The sequence below is a fragment of the Pteropus alecto genome, unplaced genomic scaffold (assembly GCF_000325575.1).
Source record: "Pteropus alecto unplaced genomic scaffold, ASM32557v1 scaffold44, whole genome shotgun sequence".
Taxonomy (NCBI): domain Eukaryota; kingdom Metazoa; phylum Chordata; class Mammalia; order Chiroptera; family Pteropodidae; genus Pteropus; species Pteropus alecto.
The window spans coordinates 7,321,298-7,339,421 of NW_006436812.1; the positions used below are offsets into that span (position 1 = coordinate 7,321,298).

At 48.8% G+C, this 18,124-nt stretch overlaps 1 protein-coding gene across 5 annotated transcripts in view; it reads left to right on the forward strand.

Annotated features, from left to right (window-relative positions):
• The window catches only part of IL4R (interleukin 4 receptor), a 40,299-nt gene that overhangs the window by 5,386 nt on the left and 16,789 nt on the right, over nucleotides 1-18,124 (forward strand). Inside the window, exons 2-5 of one of the 5 annotated variants that reach the window (XM_015591172.2) lie at nucleotides 12,595-12,711; nucleotides 14,514-14,604; nucleotides 16,156-16,297; nucleotides 17,802-17,953. In XM_015591172.2, the coding sequence (XP_015446658.1) occupies nucleotides 14,535-14,604; nucleotides 16,156-16,297; nucleotides 17,802-17,953 (364 nt within the window). In that variant the 5' untranslated portion in view covers nucleotides 12,595-12,711; nucleotides 14,514-14,534. The remainder of the gene's footprint in view (nucleotides 1-12,594; nucleotides 12,712-14,513; nucleotides 14,605-16,155; nucleotides 16,298-17,801; nucleotides 17,954-18,124) is intronic. The other 4 variants (XM_015591173.2, XM_006914047.3, XM_015591171.2 and 1 more) reach the window with 4 other exon arrangements.

Genomic DNA, 18,124 nt, shown 5'->3' on the forward strand with positions numbered 1-18,124 from the left:
CCCAAACCCCGTTCCGGCCCACCCCCCCCCCCCCCCCCCAACGAGTAGAGTTTAAAAATACTGAATTTCTTGGTCAGAGATAAGGGAGTACAGTCACTGAGAACCATTTGGGAGAATGGAGGAAGGCCTGAGGTTTTCCCAGAGCAGCCAGGAAAGCGTTCTGCCTTTTCAGGAGAAACAGAGCTTCTCTGGAGAGGAGACACCAGATCTCTGGTCTGGCAGCCCTCCAAGCCCACAGCCACAGCCTCCTGATAGTCTTTCCTGAAACAATGGGGCAGAGGCCTTCCAGAAGCCAGATTTCTACAGCTAGACGACTGGCTAAAAATCTTTCCTGAGATATAGCCAGATTCGCTTTCCAGGAGCTTTTACTTTCTGGGTCTGGTTTTGCCCCTTGGAGGTAGTAAACTTCGCCCTGTAATGACAGCCCAATATTTCTCTTTTTCAGACTATACAGCCATAGTTCTTTTAATCATTCTTCTTGACTCGGAGTTGTTAAGAGTTCAGTCTAGCTTTAGACATGATCCAGTTGGTCAGAGTCCTCTATGAAACCCATCACTTTCCCCAAAGCCTGCCTAGTCACAGAGGAGGGGAAGTATCACCTTCTTTGATCTGGAGCCCATACCTCTGTTGATGCAACCTGCTGTCATATTTTGTAGTAGCCATATCCCACTTGGGGCTCATACTAGGCTTGCCAGTTAAAACCTCCAGATCTCTCTTCTTTATGAGCTGCATCAAAGTGTCTTCCATTCTGAGGTTCCTTGTTTAAGGCTAACAGTTGTTTTCAGCCTTTCTTGTTTTAAAATAAATGAACTTAAGGCTAAATGGCTATATATATTTTATCTGAGTACTGCTTTGGCTTTATTCCACAGGTCTTAATACACTGTCATTCACTGGTAAAATATTTATAATTTCTCTTTTGTTTAAAAATGTTATGTACTTTTTAAATGTTTTAAGATGGGTGGAAAGGTTTTGAAAGTTTTTTTTTAATTGTTAGTTTCTAAATTTGTTGCATTATGGTCAATATTTGTGGCTTCTATGATATCAGTGATAGAGAATTTTGAGATCTTATCTGTAGGATTTTCTGGTCAATTTTTCTGTATGTTGTATTTTTGAAAGGATATGTATTTTCTGTTGGGTGTAAAGTTCTAGATCAAGCTTGCCACCTATAGCATTCATATTTTCTATGGTCTTATGCGTTTTTGTCTCCCTGATTTATCTTCCACTGTGATAGAGGATCTGTTCATTTCTCCTTGGTTTTCTCTCCATTTTTTGCTTTATTTTCAAAGCTATGTTATTAGGTGCATGTAAATAGAATATATGAATAGAAGAAGGATTCATGATTTTTATACCTTCTTGGTGCATTCATTGCTCCTTTTGTCAGTATAAAATAGTCACCTTTCTCTCTTTTTATACTAAGATGCCTTCAATTCTGTTTTATTTAGTATTAATATATCCATTATCTTTATTTGCATTTTTCTTGACTAATTTTCCAATCCTTTATTTCCTTTTCTTCAGCTCTAAAGTTGTAGGCCTATTATTTGACCCCATTCTTGTGGCCAGATGATTAAAAAAAAAACTTGCATCTCAGTCTCAGCTCTGCAACCCACTTGCTTAGTAATATTATATAAGTCATTTTCCCTGTTTGATCCTCAGTTTCTTCATCTGTAAAAGAGGGATATGATCTGCTTTGCCTTTCTCTCTGGGTTTTTGTGAAAATAACTATGACAGCCAATATGAAAGGCATTGCAAATATCCCTGTACACATATCATTCGTTGGGTGTAGATATTGGCTGGTACCCTAGGCAGCGAGAACGGCATGTGCAAAGGCTTGGAGGAGCGGAAGCATCCGTGATGACACAGCCAGCGGCTTCCGTTTGGCCGCCTTTGGTTGGATGCCTTCTCTGTTCACAAGGAAATATGAGTAAGACGCAGTCCCTGGCTGGCCTGGAGGAACTTCCAGTCTGGAAAGGGAGAGAAATGATGGGAGCAGCTCATTATTACCAAGAATGGAAAGGATGGTGGGACAGAGGGACAGGCAGAGGGGTGAGGTGGGCTGAGGGAAGAGCAAGGTTTGACCAGGAATATCCTGAGGGCGTGGCACAAGACGCACTGAGAGGCAGAGCAAATAGCCCAAGGGAAGCGTGCGAGTTGGGGGAGTCTGTGGCGTGTTTGGGGCTGGGCGGGGCAGGGGTGGGAGGATGCAGAGTTTGTAAGCGTTGCTCTTGGGCCCCTCACCCTCCACTGAGGAGGAAGGCGGTGGAGCTTGCAAAATTTTTGAAATCCTCACTGACACCATGATGCTGCTCCGCCACACAGAGCAAGTGGTGGGGTGTCTCTAGCCCCACATCTCTTGAAAAAGCAGCCTTTCACCTTTGGGGGTACCAGTGCTTGGGGAAGGTGTGGAGGTCGCATCTGTTGTTCCTTTCCTCTTGTTGGGGGTCATTTGGCATCGCAAGACACCCACCTCCCCAGGAGGACACCAGCTGGTGATCGTAGGCGAAAAGGGACCACAAATGTGGGGTGTGATTTTTGAAAATTGAACTCATTTCCAGCATCTAAAAATCAGCATAACATGCATAAAAATCTAGATTTTTGGCTTCTTTTGAGAAATCAAAGACCTAGCAATGGCTGCGCCTTCATTCTCACATGACACAAAGCCACCGAAGCAGTGTGGTGGCTGCCTTTTGGGACTGGGCATGTGCTTGCCACTTGTCTCCTCTCTGTTCACTGAGATCTCAGTTCTCTTAGATATTTGAGTTTGCTGTGGAGGAGGCGACTCTGTGGCCATGAAGGAGGTGGCTGGGATGGACCCGTGTAAAGGTCTAAGGGGACCTGAAGTGGCATCGGGAGTGAGCTAAGGAACTTTGGGAACCCTTCCAGCCCTGAGAATGGATGGTTCTGAGATCTTTGCTGACACACCCCATTACCCTAGATTGCACACTCCTCTCCCTTCTCAGCCATATTTTTTTCATTTCCTTTTTGTTGCAACATGTGTGCAGACAAGTACACAGCTTCATGCGTGAACACGTGTGTATTACCCAATCAAGAAACAAAGCATGACTGGTTCCCAGAAGGTTCCCTTTTGCCTCCCCCTGGTCACGCTCCTGACCCCCTGCTACCCCAAGGACACTATCCTAACTTCTGCTTCCAAGATCAATTTGTCTCCTTCTGAACTTTATGTACATAGAGTTCTTATTGTTTTTTCGAGCCCAGCTTCCTTTGCTCAGCTTATACCTGTGAGACCTACCTGTGCTGTCACAGCAGCTGTCATTTACTCAGGGTCTCAGAGCTTACTTGGTGTTTAGAGATGAGCTTTTGCCACCTGCTTCATCAACACTGTCTGAGGCCCCTTCCACCCACCTATGGTCTCTTCACCTCCCTTCTACCCCACTGTGAGGCAGGTGACTGTGCCTGCCTTTCACAATGAGGAGACTGAGGCTCTCAGGGGACCCCAGCTTGCCAAGATTTCTCAGACAGCCAGGGTGGGGCCTGCAACTTAGACCTAGAATTATACTTCCGTGTCTTAGAGTCCCTGCTCATATGAGCAGCCCTGCACGTCTCTGTGTCCCTGACTGTGCCAGAAATTATACGGGGTGAGACAACAGGAAGAACTTGAGGGAGAGTACCTCACTACCTGTCTGCAGACAGAAAACGAACAGGGAGCTCTTATCCTTGTTCGTGTGTCACCGGTTTCCGGTTGGTCTAGGGTCAAAGTTGTGGTCACCATTGAGACAAGTTCCCTGGGGAGGACCGAGCACACAGGGATGGAGGCCAGGTTCTAGCTTGACCACTTCCTGCCTCGTTACCTTGAGACTCTATCTGAACTCCTCTGAGCCTTGGTCCCTGCTCGCCCCCCGCCCCCCACCTCATGTAGGGGGATTGTTTGGCCACAACTTCCATAGGAGGCTTGCAGGAGGAGCAAACAGAGAGGTGTATAACAGGAGTGAGTTGTGCTGTAGCTCCAGAGCCAGAAGGTCCACATTCAAATCCCAGCCCCACCACTTACTAGCTGTGCATTCTTAAGCAGGTTCTTGAACCTTTCTGGGCCTCAGTTTCCCCATCTACAATAGGGATGATAACTGCACCTGCCATATTCCTTGGGTTAGGGAGGAGTGGAACCCATACACAGAAAAGTCATTGGAGAGCTCAAAGAACTGGGGACACACGGGGGCAATTGTGACTTCTGCAGACTTCAGGAAGGAGGCTCATTAGGAGCTGTGACTGTTGCTAAGATAGCCAAAATCTAATCAACGTCCTGAGGCCAGACGTTATGGCTCTGCTCTTCAGGGCAGTGAGTAATAATCATGATAATGCCCCAATTACCAGCTCCCAGGAGATTAGCTCTCCTATGTGGCTCATCAGTGCCTGCATTATGGTATTAAGGAGACTCCAAGCCAGAATTAGCCAGTGTTTATTCAGCAGTGAGAGGAGGAAAATGTCAGCTTTTGGGGGCTGTAACCTTGCCTCCATCAGGGATGGCTGACCAGGCCCCTTGCACACAGCCAGGAGCAGTTTGTTCATTCATTCTTCCATTTAGTAAGTATACTTAGACCCCCCTACTCTGTGCTAGGCACTGCCCTAGGCTCTGTCACTCCATAAAAGTGAGCGAGGTGGACACAGGCCCCGGCCTCATGGGAGCCGGCCATCCGGTGGGCATTTGGACAGTGAACGGGAGGCGTGCGGGTGCAGAATGCTGCAGGGAGTTAAGTGCTGTGCAGAGAGATAAAGCAAGAGAAGGGCCCGAGAGTGATGAAGGTCGGCTGCTGGCTCAGCCTCTTCCCCGGGGCCCCCGGCACCTTTCGCAGATGGCCACGGCTTCCAAAATCCTACATAGAGTCACTCAGATGCCCCCCGGGGTCCCCTCTGGCTACTTGGACTTGACATGTTCACAGCCAACACGAGTGTCCACATTGCCGTAAAATGGCCATTGGCACGAGATGCCAGCCTGCCCCTGAGATGGGGTCCCCCACCAGGGGGTCCGGCCCAATCGTGGCTGGTGAGAGAGGTCCACAGTCTCTGGCCCTCTCCTGTCCCTCTCGGACAAAATCGTATCTCTCTCTGCACAACCCCCTAGCTCCAGTTAGTTACAGCTCGTGACCCTCAAATCTGTCTCGAGCCCGAGCCTTCCTTCTGAGCTCCAGGCCATGAGGACATACGGCCTTCTCGATGGCTCCCAGGGCCCACGGCCTGCATAGACTCACTGTGTCCACAGCTCGGCAGCGCGTGCGATTGTCCCCAGCAAGCCTGCTTGCTCCCTTTCCCAGCATCACCATCTGCCGCTGCCCCAGACCAAGGCCCCCTCTTGGCTCCCAGCTGCCTCTGCCACCAGTCATCACCAAACTCTGCCACGTCCACCTCCCAAACGTGGCTGGAGTCCGCCCCTCTCGTCCAGCTCCAGCGGCACCCTCTTCTCTCCCAGCCACCTCCATCTTGCCTGGTGGTCGTCCACACAAAGGCTGGAGTGGGAGTTCTGGAAAGCAACTCCTCTCCTGCCGAACAGTCTTCGTGGTTCACCACTGCCCTGCGGACAGAACCCTGATCGCTTACCGTGCCTGGTGGGCAGTGTTGTTGTCTGGCCCTGCTGACCTCTCTGCTGTTGTCATGTCCTCGCCTTCTATCCGCTGTTGCAGCCAAGGGCCCGTTTTGTGGGACAGGAGCTGGGTCGTGCCCCCCACCCCAGGATATTTACTCACTTTCACTCATCCCTTCCCTTTATCCCTTCCCCTCTTAGAACCCTGAAGAATCTGTAAAATGAGTTTAGTAATCGTACTCATCTCATGGGGGTTTCTAAAGCATCTAGAACAGTGCATGGCATTGAAGAAGCTCTGCATATGTGTACCGTAAGAACACAGTGAAGTACACACGTGGATTTATTGAGTGCCTGCTGTGTGCCGGGCACTGGGCTTGATGCCCTGGTGACGTGGATGAGAAGCGCTCCCTGCCCTCAGGAAGCCCACGGTGCCCTCTGTGGGACATTCATGCCCCCGGGACACCTGACCCTCAAGGACTGGCATAGGTCCTTGCTGACAGCTGCCTCTTAACTGCCTCTTACATTTTCTGATGGTGTCCCCACTGCCCACTGCAAGCCTGTTTCTCACACTGGTTCCTCCCATGGTCCGCTCCATCCCAGTAAATGGCCACGCCATCCTTTCAGGGGCCAGAAGCCCCGGAGACCTTCTTGACCCCATTAGCCCTGTTTCCCTTTCACCCACTCCGCAGAATCCATTCTCTTGGCTCTGCCTTCAAAGAGATCTAGAATCCAGCCCACTCTTACCGGTCCTTCCCCACAACCACGTGCAGACCTGGCACCTGTTGCCTGAACTGGTAGCCAGTAGCCTCCTCACTGGTCCCTGCTTCTGCCCTTGACCCCACAGGCCTTTCACACCACGCAGCCGTACGGATGGTTTGAAATATGTCAGCTCACTCAATATTTGTCAAAGGAAAGAAGGAAGAAAGGCATGAATGAGTGGTCTTTCTTGCATCTATAGTACCTGGCACGTAGTAGGTGCTCAGAAAACACCTGCAACAAGAATACATGAGGGCGTGAGAGAGTGGGTGGGGGCCTGGAGGAGCCAGTAGGGACACGGGAGCCTTGTGGGCTCTGTTGGCTGAGGTTCCTGATTCTTGCTCCTGGTAGCAGTAGAACCAGCCTGCTGCCACCTCTTCTCGTCACTTGCTGGGTGGTGTAGGCAGGCAGAGCCTAGGCCATTTTGGGGCTTTGGCCTGGCCTACCTCACCATCCAGGGTGGGGCTGCTGACGTGGCTGCCTGTTCTGGGAACCCCAGGCAGGCAGCAGTTCCAGGAAAGCTGCTGCCTCAGGGAGAAGTGTGTCCCTGGCCCCCAGCCAGATCAGCCCAGCTGTTTGAGAGGCCAGAGGAAGCTCCAGGCTGGCTTACAGATTGTGGAGTCTCAGGGATCATTGGCTCCTCGGAGCCCACCACAGCCCCTGCTGTGTTGCTGGCTTCCTCTCCACATGCCTCTTGTCATGGGACTGACTGCATCCTGCCTGCTGATCCAGTCTCCACCCTCCAAGCCGATTGTGGTCAAAAGTAGAAAGAGGAGCAAGAGGCCTGTACACCCCCTGGGCTCGGGAAGAATCTCCTTGGTCACTTCTGGACTGCTGCTGGCTTCCGGCATTTCGAGACTTGCTACTCATCTACCCCCAAATAAAGAGTGAGTTAAGTGTGTTTCTCTGCCAGCAGGAGTGTTTCCCACTCTGGGCACTTCTGCTGTCTTTCCGGCTCAGACTGTCACTGACTATTTCGTTTCCTAACTCCATGACCTTGGCCTTGTCAGTTGCCCTTTCTCGGCTTCAGTTTTCCTCTTTGGCCAATGATACCACATCCCAGGGTTGCAGAGACTGCATTTCAGAGGCAGCAAAACACAATGGTTAGGCGCATGGATTCTCGAGTCAGATCACCCCGGTTCAAATCCTAGTTCTGCGACTAATCTCTCTGTGCCTCGATCTCCTCATCCATAATATGGTAATTTTAATGGCACCTATGTCATAGAGTTGTTGCGAATAGCAAATTGATTAATACATTGTAAGCACCAAGGACAATGCCAGGGACTACATATGCATAGCAATTATTGTGGGCAGAAGCTTGGTACATGCTCCCTGTTTAAAAAGACGATTGAATTTGTTATTGTCGAATTTTAGCCAATCATTCATTTAATAGATGTTTATTGAGCATATACTGTGTAAATGGCGGACACTCTTTAGGCACTGGGGACAAAACAGTGGCCATGGCAAGCATAAAACTCTGCCCTTATGGGGCTCGCATTCTCATGGGGGTAGATAAACAATGCATATATAGCTAAAAATATCATTTAAATGTTACAGGTTATCTTTATTTTCTCAACTTCATGAACAAGCAGCAGAACGAGAGGGGCTATTACTCCTTTGCCTGTTTTTCTTAAAGGCATGTTTGTCTTATTGATTTGTGAGACCTCTTTCTATATTAACCCTCTGTCATGTAGATTGCTACCATTTTCTGGTCTTTTGCTTGCTTTCTGGTTTTTTTGTTTTTTGTTTTTTTCTTTTTTTATGGCCTGTTTTGACTTAGGGAAGTTGAAAATTTTTGCAGTCAAGTTTTTCTCTCTTTGCCGTCTACATCCTATAATAAAATAAACATTCACATGTAACCTCAGTGATATGATTAGAGATGGCGATAAATATATGGCAGAAGTAAACAGGGCGCTGTGATAAGTAATAGAGGGAGCCCTCCTTAGGTGATGGGGTTTAAAGACTGTGAGGGGGGAAAAGGCTGGGAGTGTGTCGGTGTGCTCAGAGGCAAAGACTTGTTGCAGGGGGAGAGAGGATCTCCTATACTCTAAGTTTCCTCCACTAGTAACTTCTTACCAAACTGTAGGACAATATCCCAGCCAGGATACTGATGTCGATATAATCCACGCTGATCTTGCTCAGATTGCCCCTGCTTTACTTGTACTCATTCGTATGTGTGCATGTCTTTAGTTCTGTACAATTTTATCACATGCACAGCTTTGTGTCTCTACCACCATGGTCAAAGTTAAGAACAGTTCTGTCATAAGGATCCATCCCTGCGTTGCCTTTTATGACCGCACCGACCTCTCTTCCTGCCCGCCCCCCTTAACCTCCCTGACAACCACTAATCTGTTCTCCCTTTCCATATTTTGTTATTTTAAGAACGTTACATAAATGGAGTCACACAGTGCACACCCTTTTGGATTGGCTGCTTTCACATCTGGGGCTGGATTGTATTGTGAGTCAGAGATGCTCCTCTTGGGTGGGCACTGGGGGTCTGTGGCTCCTGGGTGAAGAAGACACCCTTCAGGAGCCAGAGGCCAGTGAAGGGCATAAGTAGGCAAGCAGTTCATGGCCTAGTTTCCGATTTAAAAATGACAGGCTGACTCATTTCTGCAACAACTGCTGACTGTCCCCGCAGTCCCCCATTTCATTATTCTCTCAGCCCCAGAGTAGGTTTTTGAAAAATCTTAAAAACCCTCAAAAAACTGCTGATCACCTGGAGGAGGGGCCCTTTGACTTGGATTCCTTACTTGGGCTCCAGGGGATCTGTGAATCCCTAAAACAGAATGTGGAATTAAATGTGTATACTTTTCTAGAACGAGGGTTTGGTGTTTACATCAGCTGTTCAGATGGGTCAGTGATGTACAGAAAGGTTAAGAGCTGAGGCTGGGGAGCCTGACTGCCCCTGTTCAAATCCCAGGACTGTCACAGCTGTGCAGCCTCAGGCAAGTCACTTAACTTTTCTGTGCCTTGGTTTCCTCATCTGAAAATGAGGAGAAATTATAGTACCTGTTTCATAGGGCTGTTTCGAGTATCAAGTGAATTAATATGAGTAAAATATGTAGAAGGCAACGTGGTATGTGGTAAATATTATATGTTTGTTAAGTGAATGATGAGTCTGCAGGATGTAGGAAGGCAGAACCTTTAGGCACAGACCGTCTAGGGCCTCTGGGGTTTTGGGTCCTTTCTTTGTCAGTTGTCATCGTCTCAACAAGTTTCAAATCAGTAGTTCTTCCAAAGGGATACACAGATATGGTTGGACATTGTCACCTCCCTTGTCCTGGATCTCATCTCTCTGTTAATATGGCTTTAGTTGGCTTTTTTGTTTGTTTAAGCTGCTGTTTCACCTCTGGCTCATGAGGAGTTTGTAGACAATAAAAGCCCTTGGCCCTTTCCGCTGCTCAGGCAGGCTTTCTGGTCCTATGCTTGTGCAATTGATGTTCAGAACTGACAAGCAGGGAGGGCGGCTCTTCCTGGATCATTTCATTCATCTTGCTGGGTTCAGCCTGTGGTTCTGGGAGAAGTTGAAGGCATTGATGTATTGGAATGCATCCTGGGCTCAGAAGCCAACAGACTTGGGTTCTGGCTCTAGCTCTGTCCTCTCGCCAGCTGTGGGACTTGATGGGCAAGTTATTTGATCTCTCTGGCCTCAGTTCCCACAGGCGGAAAGATGGGAATAACAGCCCATCTTGCAGGGTTCTTGGGTAGATTCGATAAGGTGATGCTTCTGCTGCACTTGGTAAAGTGTCATGCACAATGTGAGTACCTGACAAACAGGATTTGGTTTACCCAAATCCTTAACTTGACACAAGGAAGTTGTTTCCGGTAGTCTGGCTCTGCTCAGCCATGACCTGGGGATGAGCGCCCCGTCCGTGGAAGCGTGCAACAGACACTGGACTTCGACATGTCAGAGATGGGATATTTACAGGGCATCCTGGCCCAAGTTGGCAGTTGAGCTAGGCAGATGACCCCTGAGACTCCTCCCAACTCCAGCAGGTCAGGAATTCGTGACTGAGAAAGCGAACTTGAAATTGTTTCTTCTTGCCACATGCTTGACCCGGATCACTTGATAATTATTATTTTTAATTCTTTTACTTTGTCCTCTGTTCCTTTTCTCTCATTGCATCTGTTAGCGTGGTTTCCCCTGAAATGCAGCACCTGCTTGTCCTTGTGAAGCCAGCTGGTGTGCGTGTGTATGAGCATGCGCACATGCCCACATCCAGATGTGCCCTCTGAATCAGATCAAAGATGACCCCCCCCGACTGCCCTCAGTGTTTCAGCCCACCCCGATGGGCTTGCTCTACTCCCCAGGCCCCTTTGCCATGATAGCCCTCCTGCTATGTGACTTTGGACAGGCATCTTGGCCTCTCTGTTTCTGTTTATGGAAAATTGGGGCTAAAATGACACTTTTGCCATCTCTGCCATAGGATGCTGTGGACATCTGTGAACTTGTGAGAGGGAAAGTTACTAGGACTTTGCAGAGGAAACTGGTGTCACAGACTCACCACCATACTCCCACCCCTCCTTCATTGGTCTTCAGTGTGGCTGCCAAGAGGGCCAGTTGGGGCTTTAAGCGGATGCCCAGTCTACCCCTCGGGAGAGATTTCCAGCCCTGTGCCTAGCCGTTAGGGGCTCCACATCATATCCAAAATGACTTTATTCGACAGATATTTACCGAGCACGAGCTATGTACCAGGCATCCATGTAAGTCCTAGAACTCGGCAGTGAACAAGACGACCGGAATGGCAGACACTTGAAAGATGACAGGTCTCCCACATACTCCCTGCCTTTTGTCCCCATGGCTCTTTATAGTCTGCCCCTCAGTTTAGGTCTGTCTGTGCTCCCCTGGGATGTGTGTATTTGGAACTCTGGAGAACCGATGTTGTGTTCCTGTCAGGGAATTGTTTCAGAAAGCTCATGACCTTGAGCCATCCCATTCCTGGTGATGTTAATGTTGACCACTCGGTTAAGGTGGTGCCTGCCAGGTTTCTGTATAGAAAGTTATATACAATTTTATGTATTTTGTATATATAGTATGGAAAATTTTAAAGTTAATAAATAATATGGGGTTCATGAGGAGATACTTAGAGGCTGCCATGGTGAAATAGAGCTGTCTCTTCTCCCTCACTTATGATCTATATTACTACGGGCCCATGCACCCCTATTTTAACTCCAAGGGTTACAGTTGGTTAATTAAAGTTTATTGTGATGCTTCAGTTGTGCCCATTTCGGCCAGTGGGAAACTGCTCAAGCTAGCTCCTGTGTCTTTTTGATGTGTCCCCAGCATTCTTGGAGCACGTCCTTACTTTCTGGCACAACAAGAGTTCCAGGCTTGTTGTACTTGCCTTGCTCCTGGAGTCAGCCATTTTGCTAAGGAGCTCTGGTTCATTTCAATGCAGAACACTGTTTGGAAGCCAAGACCTGGGCCCTAATAATCAGATGCACTGCTGGATCCTGGACTGACATAGGGCATTATTGAGGCAATTAGCAAAATGGAAATAGGGTCAGAGGATTAGATGGCAGTAACGCATCGGTGTTCATTTCCTGATTTTGATGGTTGTATTGTGGTTACGTAAGGGAATGTTCTTGTTTTCCTGAAATATACACGGGATATTAAGGGGTAATTTATTCATTGTGAATAAAAATTAAAATGAATGAGAGAGGGAGAGTGTGCGCATGCGCACACACATGTGAGCCTGAGAGAGACGGAGTATGGATGAAGGGACAGTAAGAGGAGAGGTGTGGAAGTGGAAATGAGTTGGGAGTGTTTGAAGAGCAGCGGGAAGTGAAGGCGTGCCGGTGGCAAGAGTGCTTTGCACAGGTGCTGGGGCCGGGGGAGAGGGCGGTGGCCCAGCTGGGTAGAGCCTTCAAGTGGGGCGAGGTCTCTGGAGCTTCCAGCAAGGGCTTGGGGCTTCTGATCAGTGGCCTTAAGCCCTTACCTTTCTCCAGAAACCATGCAAAGTGCTTGAGGCCCATGCCTCGCATCCTCTCTACAGTACACCCCTGAGGTGGATCTTGGTATCATATCCACGTTTCAGGTAAAGCACGAACAGCACATAGCTACTAAGTAGCAGAAGGAGGCCTGGCAGCTGCTCTGTTAAGTGTGACCCCAAGATAAAGACCGAAGAAACGGGGCGGGGTGAGCGCTGTCAGCATTGCTGGGACATTGCTTTGTAGGGGGCATTTGGCATCATGGGCCAGGAGTGTTGGGGGAAGTGCACACTCCGTGACTTGATGGGATTCTTCTGAGCTTTGGCCTTAATCATAATAAATGGTGACATCATGTGAGCTGTTTCTGTGTCCAGGTCACCATTTGAGGACTTCACATGTGTTAGCTCATTTACTCCTCACAACATTCCCCCCCGGTGGAATGGAAACTGAGGCACGGAGGGGTTAAGCAGCTTGCTCAAGGTTCATAACGGGTAAATGACAGTAGGTGTTTAAACTTAAATAATCAGAGAAATGTGTAGTGGTGGTTCTCCAGGGATGGGCACAGAAACCACACTGTGTACAGTAACAAAGTAACATAAATAATAAATAAGGCTAAAATGCAATGGTGGATACACAGCAGAACACTACTGATCTGATGTTTTGAATCTAAATTTAGTGACATGGAATGATGTTAATGATACAGTAATTTTAAAACTTAAATTTGAGTGTGTAGAGGGTGCTGCTGTTTTGGTAAATAAAATTCATATTTATCTCCCTATATTTATAGCAATGAATCTGAAAGAATAAATACTAATATGTAAATAGGTTATTGCTTTTTGGGCCTTATGATTTTGGGGGGATTTGAATTATTTTCTTTTTGGGCGTCTGTACCTTCTTACTTTTATTCCCCAGTCATGTCTTGTGGGATGTCGTTAACACAATAGGGGCAGTGCACGATTCCGTTGATATAAACTCTAAAATAGTCAGCGTCATCTATGGCAGGGATCCCCAACCCACAGGCTGTGGACCAGTACTGGTCCAGTCTGTGGCCTGTTAGGAACCGGGCCGTACCACAGGAGGTGAGCAGTTGGGGGAAGGGAGTGAGCATGCCAAGCTTCTTCTGTATTTGCAGCCGCTCCCCAGCGCTAGCATCACCGCCTCAGCTCCACCTCAGATCATCAGGCATTAGATTCTCATAGGAGCACCAGTCCCCAGTGCCAAAAAGGTTGGGGACCTCTGATCTGTGGGGTTAGAAGTCAGGGCAGAGGGATAATAACTGAGGGAAACAATAATGCTGCGTAACAAGCACACAGAACCTCGGGGCTGCACTAGAGACACTTACTTAGCTTGAGTTTGAATTTGTGGGGCTCAGTCACCTAGGCTTGGCTGATCGTGGGGGCTCACTTGTGCATCTGAGGTCAGCTATGAGCCCTGCTGATGTTGTGTGAGTTCACTTGCATGACAGGGGTGCAGCTGCTTGTTGCTTAATGCAGGATTCTGCATGTCACTGTCCTCTAAAAGGCTAGCCCAAGCATGTTTTCAAGGCAGCGGTCATGCCAAAGCAGGCCTCTGCATGCCTCACTTTGGCTAATAGTCTGTTGGCCATGGTAGTCACATGGCGAGCCCAGAGTCCAAAGTTGGAGAAAATGCCCTGCCCAGAATGGTGGTGGTGGGGGTGCTGCAGGGTTACGTGGACACAGGAGTGAAGAACTGGGGCCATTACTGTAGTCAGTCTGATACACTCACCAGCATCATTGCTTGGATATGCCCGCATGTATTTAACCAGCTCTGTAAGGCTGCACAGTTAGACTAGCATTTCCAAACTATATTTCAAGGAATTGTAAATCTTTCAAGGGTTTTGACATGCACACATATAAGAACGAAGGTTGGGTATGGAAATAAATTTGGTAAGCGTTGAGTTAAATGAAGAAAAATAAATTTCCTTACTGCAGGACTTAATAGAGCCTTTACATGCAGTGTGCATTATGAACTTCCAAAAGTCTGAGGGGTTGCTCAAACTTAGCAGGCCATGGGATTTTTTTTTCAAGAAGCCTCTCTTTGTTCAGGTTCTTGTGGCTCTCACTCTGGGCTTTGAGCATCTGGATTGGGTTTTGTGCTTATAAACAGAGCTCTAATGAACACGGAGGGCTCGGCTCATTGCTGGCAGAAACACAGATGGCTGGGGTTGGGCGACAGTTGCATTTAGAGTAAGGTGGGTTCCGAAGACTACACTCAGGATGATGGGGATGATGGGGACCACAAGTCGGCACTAACCTGGCTAACTTTCTCTCAGCAGGTGCCTTAGGATCTCCCAATGGGGTGGCTTGGCTGTGGGCTCATGTTCCCTGTGAGCTGCCTGATCCTGGTGTGGGTGGCAGGCTCTGGTAAGTCACCACTTCTCATTCATTCATTCAGCAAACATTTATTGACTATTTACTTGCCAGCCCTCTGAATAATCAGTGAATAAAACAAAGATCCATGGCCTTAAAGAGACTACATTGTAATGTGATGAGACAGCCAATGACAAATGGTCCTAATTATAAGTAAATTCTAAAGAAGGTGATGGAGAAAGAGAATACAGAACAGAATAGGAGGATTGGGAAAGCTGGATGGAGTAGAGGATTGCAATTTAAAATATGTGCTCAAGGAAGTCCTCATCGAGTGGCAGATGACCGAGCAAAGACTTGGAGGAAGTGGGAGCCATGCAGATATCTGGGGGTGGAGGATCTCGGGAGGCCCGGGCCGAGAGCCTGCCTGGAACATTGGAGGAACTGAAGGAGGCTGGTGTGGTGCAGGCTGTGAGCAGGAGGAGCGAAAAGATGAAGTCAGTGGGGTGACAGGGTGACCAAGTGAAAACGGAACTTGCAGGGTTTGAGCAAAGAAGAGACATGACCTGTTACATTAAGGACTCCTTCTGTTGTAAGTACAGAGTCGGAAGCTGGGAAGCCAGAGAGAAGATGCTCAGTAAGCTGAGTGGCTTGGCCTAGCAGAGGAGATGAGAGGGATTGGCCTCTGGATCTGTCGGGGAGGTAGATTTGAAGACAGATCGTAATTGAGGTGAGAGAGAGAGGTGTCAAGGATGACTCAGGTTTCTAACCTGAGCTGCCAGTAAGGACAATGGTTGTCATTTCTGAGATGCAGAGGAATCAGGAGTTGGTTTTGGAGATAAGTTTGAGGTATTTATTAGATATCTAAGACTCTCCTTAATGTAGTAAGTCCTTTATCCAGTGAACAAATGCAAATTGATGGTGGTGGTGATGGGGCTGGTGCTGGGCACCGGAGTAAGATGGTGCCTGCTGGTCAGGTGCTGGGTGGTCTGGAGCTAGGGCGATGGAGCTCAAATGATTTGGCAAATCCAATAAATATCCTGCCAAGTTTAAATGCCAGCTCCGCCACTGCCTGGCTGCAAGAAGTACCCCAACTTCTCATCCCGCCCTTCTATATTGGCCGAACCCAACGGGAAGCCAGAGAACGAGGGCGTCTGTGTGACAAGACCTTGGGGGTCAGCCTGTGAGTGCAGAGAATAGATGGGGGTGGGAGCAGGCCCAAGGATAGCAGCGCCTCCCCACTCACACTGCTGTAGGGCAGTTGCCCGTTGGCAGGGTAGCACTCCTCAGCCTGTCACATATTTTCCCTTTGATTCGGCCAAGGGCAAGTAGTTGAACTGCATAAATGTGCACTTGACGTATCCCCTCTGATGGACGCTGCACCCCAGCTTCAGCAATCACCCCAGTGCGACTTGGGAAGCTGCAGGGGCCCTGGTTCTGGCCCAACTCTGTGAAGACGGGCACACGGCTGTGCCCGGGACTGTGGTTTCCTTGTTTTGTGATGGGCCCCTTGGTCCTGTTCGGGCTGGTTTCCCACTTTTCCTGGGGATGCCTGTCCCTCTTGCTTGTTGGGCTTTGGCCGCTCAGAGCATTTCTATGTCTCTCCAGGGAGCGTTAAGGTCCTGCATCAGCCCACCTGCTCCTCCGACTACATCAGCACCTCCACCTGTGAGTGGAAGATGGACGGCCCCACCAACTGCAGCGCCGAGCTCCGTCTGTCCTATCAACTGTCCGATGATCTGCACTCTGAGTAAGCCTGTGTGAGAGCGTGGAGGCTGGCGAGGTGGGCCCTGCGAGTTTGCCTGGTCTGGGTGGTGCCCCAGAGTGTATGGAGCTTAATGTGGTCCACTGTGGCTTCCTGGGCGTGGGGTTACAGGAGGAGTGTGAGTAATACACAGTGAGTGTGTCACGATGCTCCAAGTGCACCGTGGTATGTGGGTGTGGGTAGAGTATTGTACTAGACTGGTCGTTCTTAAACATTTTAGTCTCAGGACTCTTTATCATGCTTAAAAATTAAAAAAGCTTTTGTCTAAGTAGCTTGTAGCTATCTATATTTACCATATTAGGAATTAAAACAGAAAATTTGAAGCTTAACAGCACATGTGCCCACATTCAACAGGCCATCACAGCAATGACATCGTCACACATCATGTAACCTCTGGAATACCATACTCTATGCTTGTGAGAGAGAGAGTGAAATGGCAAACAACGTCTTAGTATGATTATGAAAATAATTTGACCTAGTGGACCCATGGTCCACACTTTGAGACTCAACAGGCTAGACCGTTGTCTGGGGGTACAGTGTTAGCAGTAGAATTTACCATGGAACGTAGGATACATTGATCCCTGTAGTTCACTGGAATAATCCATGTACATGGGGTACTGTTACATACAGGTGGTGCCCAGGACACGATCAGGTATACAAGGTACGCAGTTCTAGGCCTCGCTGGAATATACAGCACACGGGAATGTAGGGTACACTGACAGAGGTGATATTCCACCATATACTAAGGAGGATGGGCTGTGCTTCTGTATGTGATACATGCACCTAGACGAGAGACCACAAACTGTGGCCCATGAGCCACGTTGGGCCCACCGCCTGTTCCTGTAAATAAAGTTTTATTGGCATAAAGCCATGCCCATCCACTTACATATTGTATTTGGCTAGCTGCTTTTGTGCTATGTCAGCAGAGTTGTGTATTTGGGACAGAAACAGCATAACCCTCAAAGCCCCAAATATTTACTTTCTAGCCCTTTACAGAAAAGGGCTCTCCCCTGGCCTAGCTCTTGAGATGCGGGGTTGACCGTTTTTGGTGGCACATTAGGATTATTCCGTGGTACACAGGGAGTGTGCCAATAGGCAGCATTCCAGGGCATGCCACAGGCTTCTGGACAGCGGGATAAGCTGTGCCCCCAGAGGTGTGCTGGGACATATGCATATATTGTTACAAATTCTTTAATGCCACGGGTTCTTCCCTTTCCCTGGCTTTTAAGAATGAGCCAGGTCCTGGGACCAAGGCTGCGGCAAGGGGCATATAGAGTCTATGGTGGGTGTGGTGAGGGCCTGTGGCCGGCAGGGAAGGCAGTCCGAGTCTTTGTCCCCACCATACCCTGGGCGGCCAGCTCCCAAGTCTCCAGATGTGGTCCTGGAGGCAGGACGACCAGGAAACTGGAAGAGTATGTGGTTCCTTGAGGCATGTCTGGGGGACACCTGTGGGTCATAAGACCCGCCTAACGCAGCACTGTGTCTGCAGAAACCAAACGTGTGTCACCGAGAACAGGGCAAGCGCCGTGTGTGTGTGTGACATGCTGATGGAAGATGTGGTCTTTTCGGACACCTATAAGCTGGACCTTTGGGCTGGGAAGCAGCTGCTGTGGAGTGGCTCCTTCAAGCCCAGTGAGCATGGTGAGTGGGACGGGGCTGCTGGTGTTCGCACAGCCAGCTGGGCTCTGGGGCCGGAGGGGCAGGCTCTGTTTGGGAGGAGTCCCAAGTAGCCTCGTACCTTTTCCCAAACTTGATGGGGTTCTTGCCCCTTTCTGGGTCTCAGTCCTTCCATCTTTGAAATGGGGTTGGGTT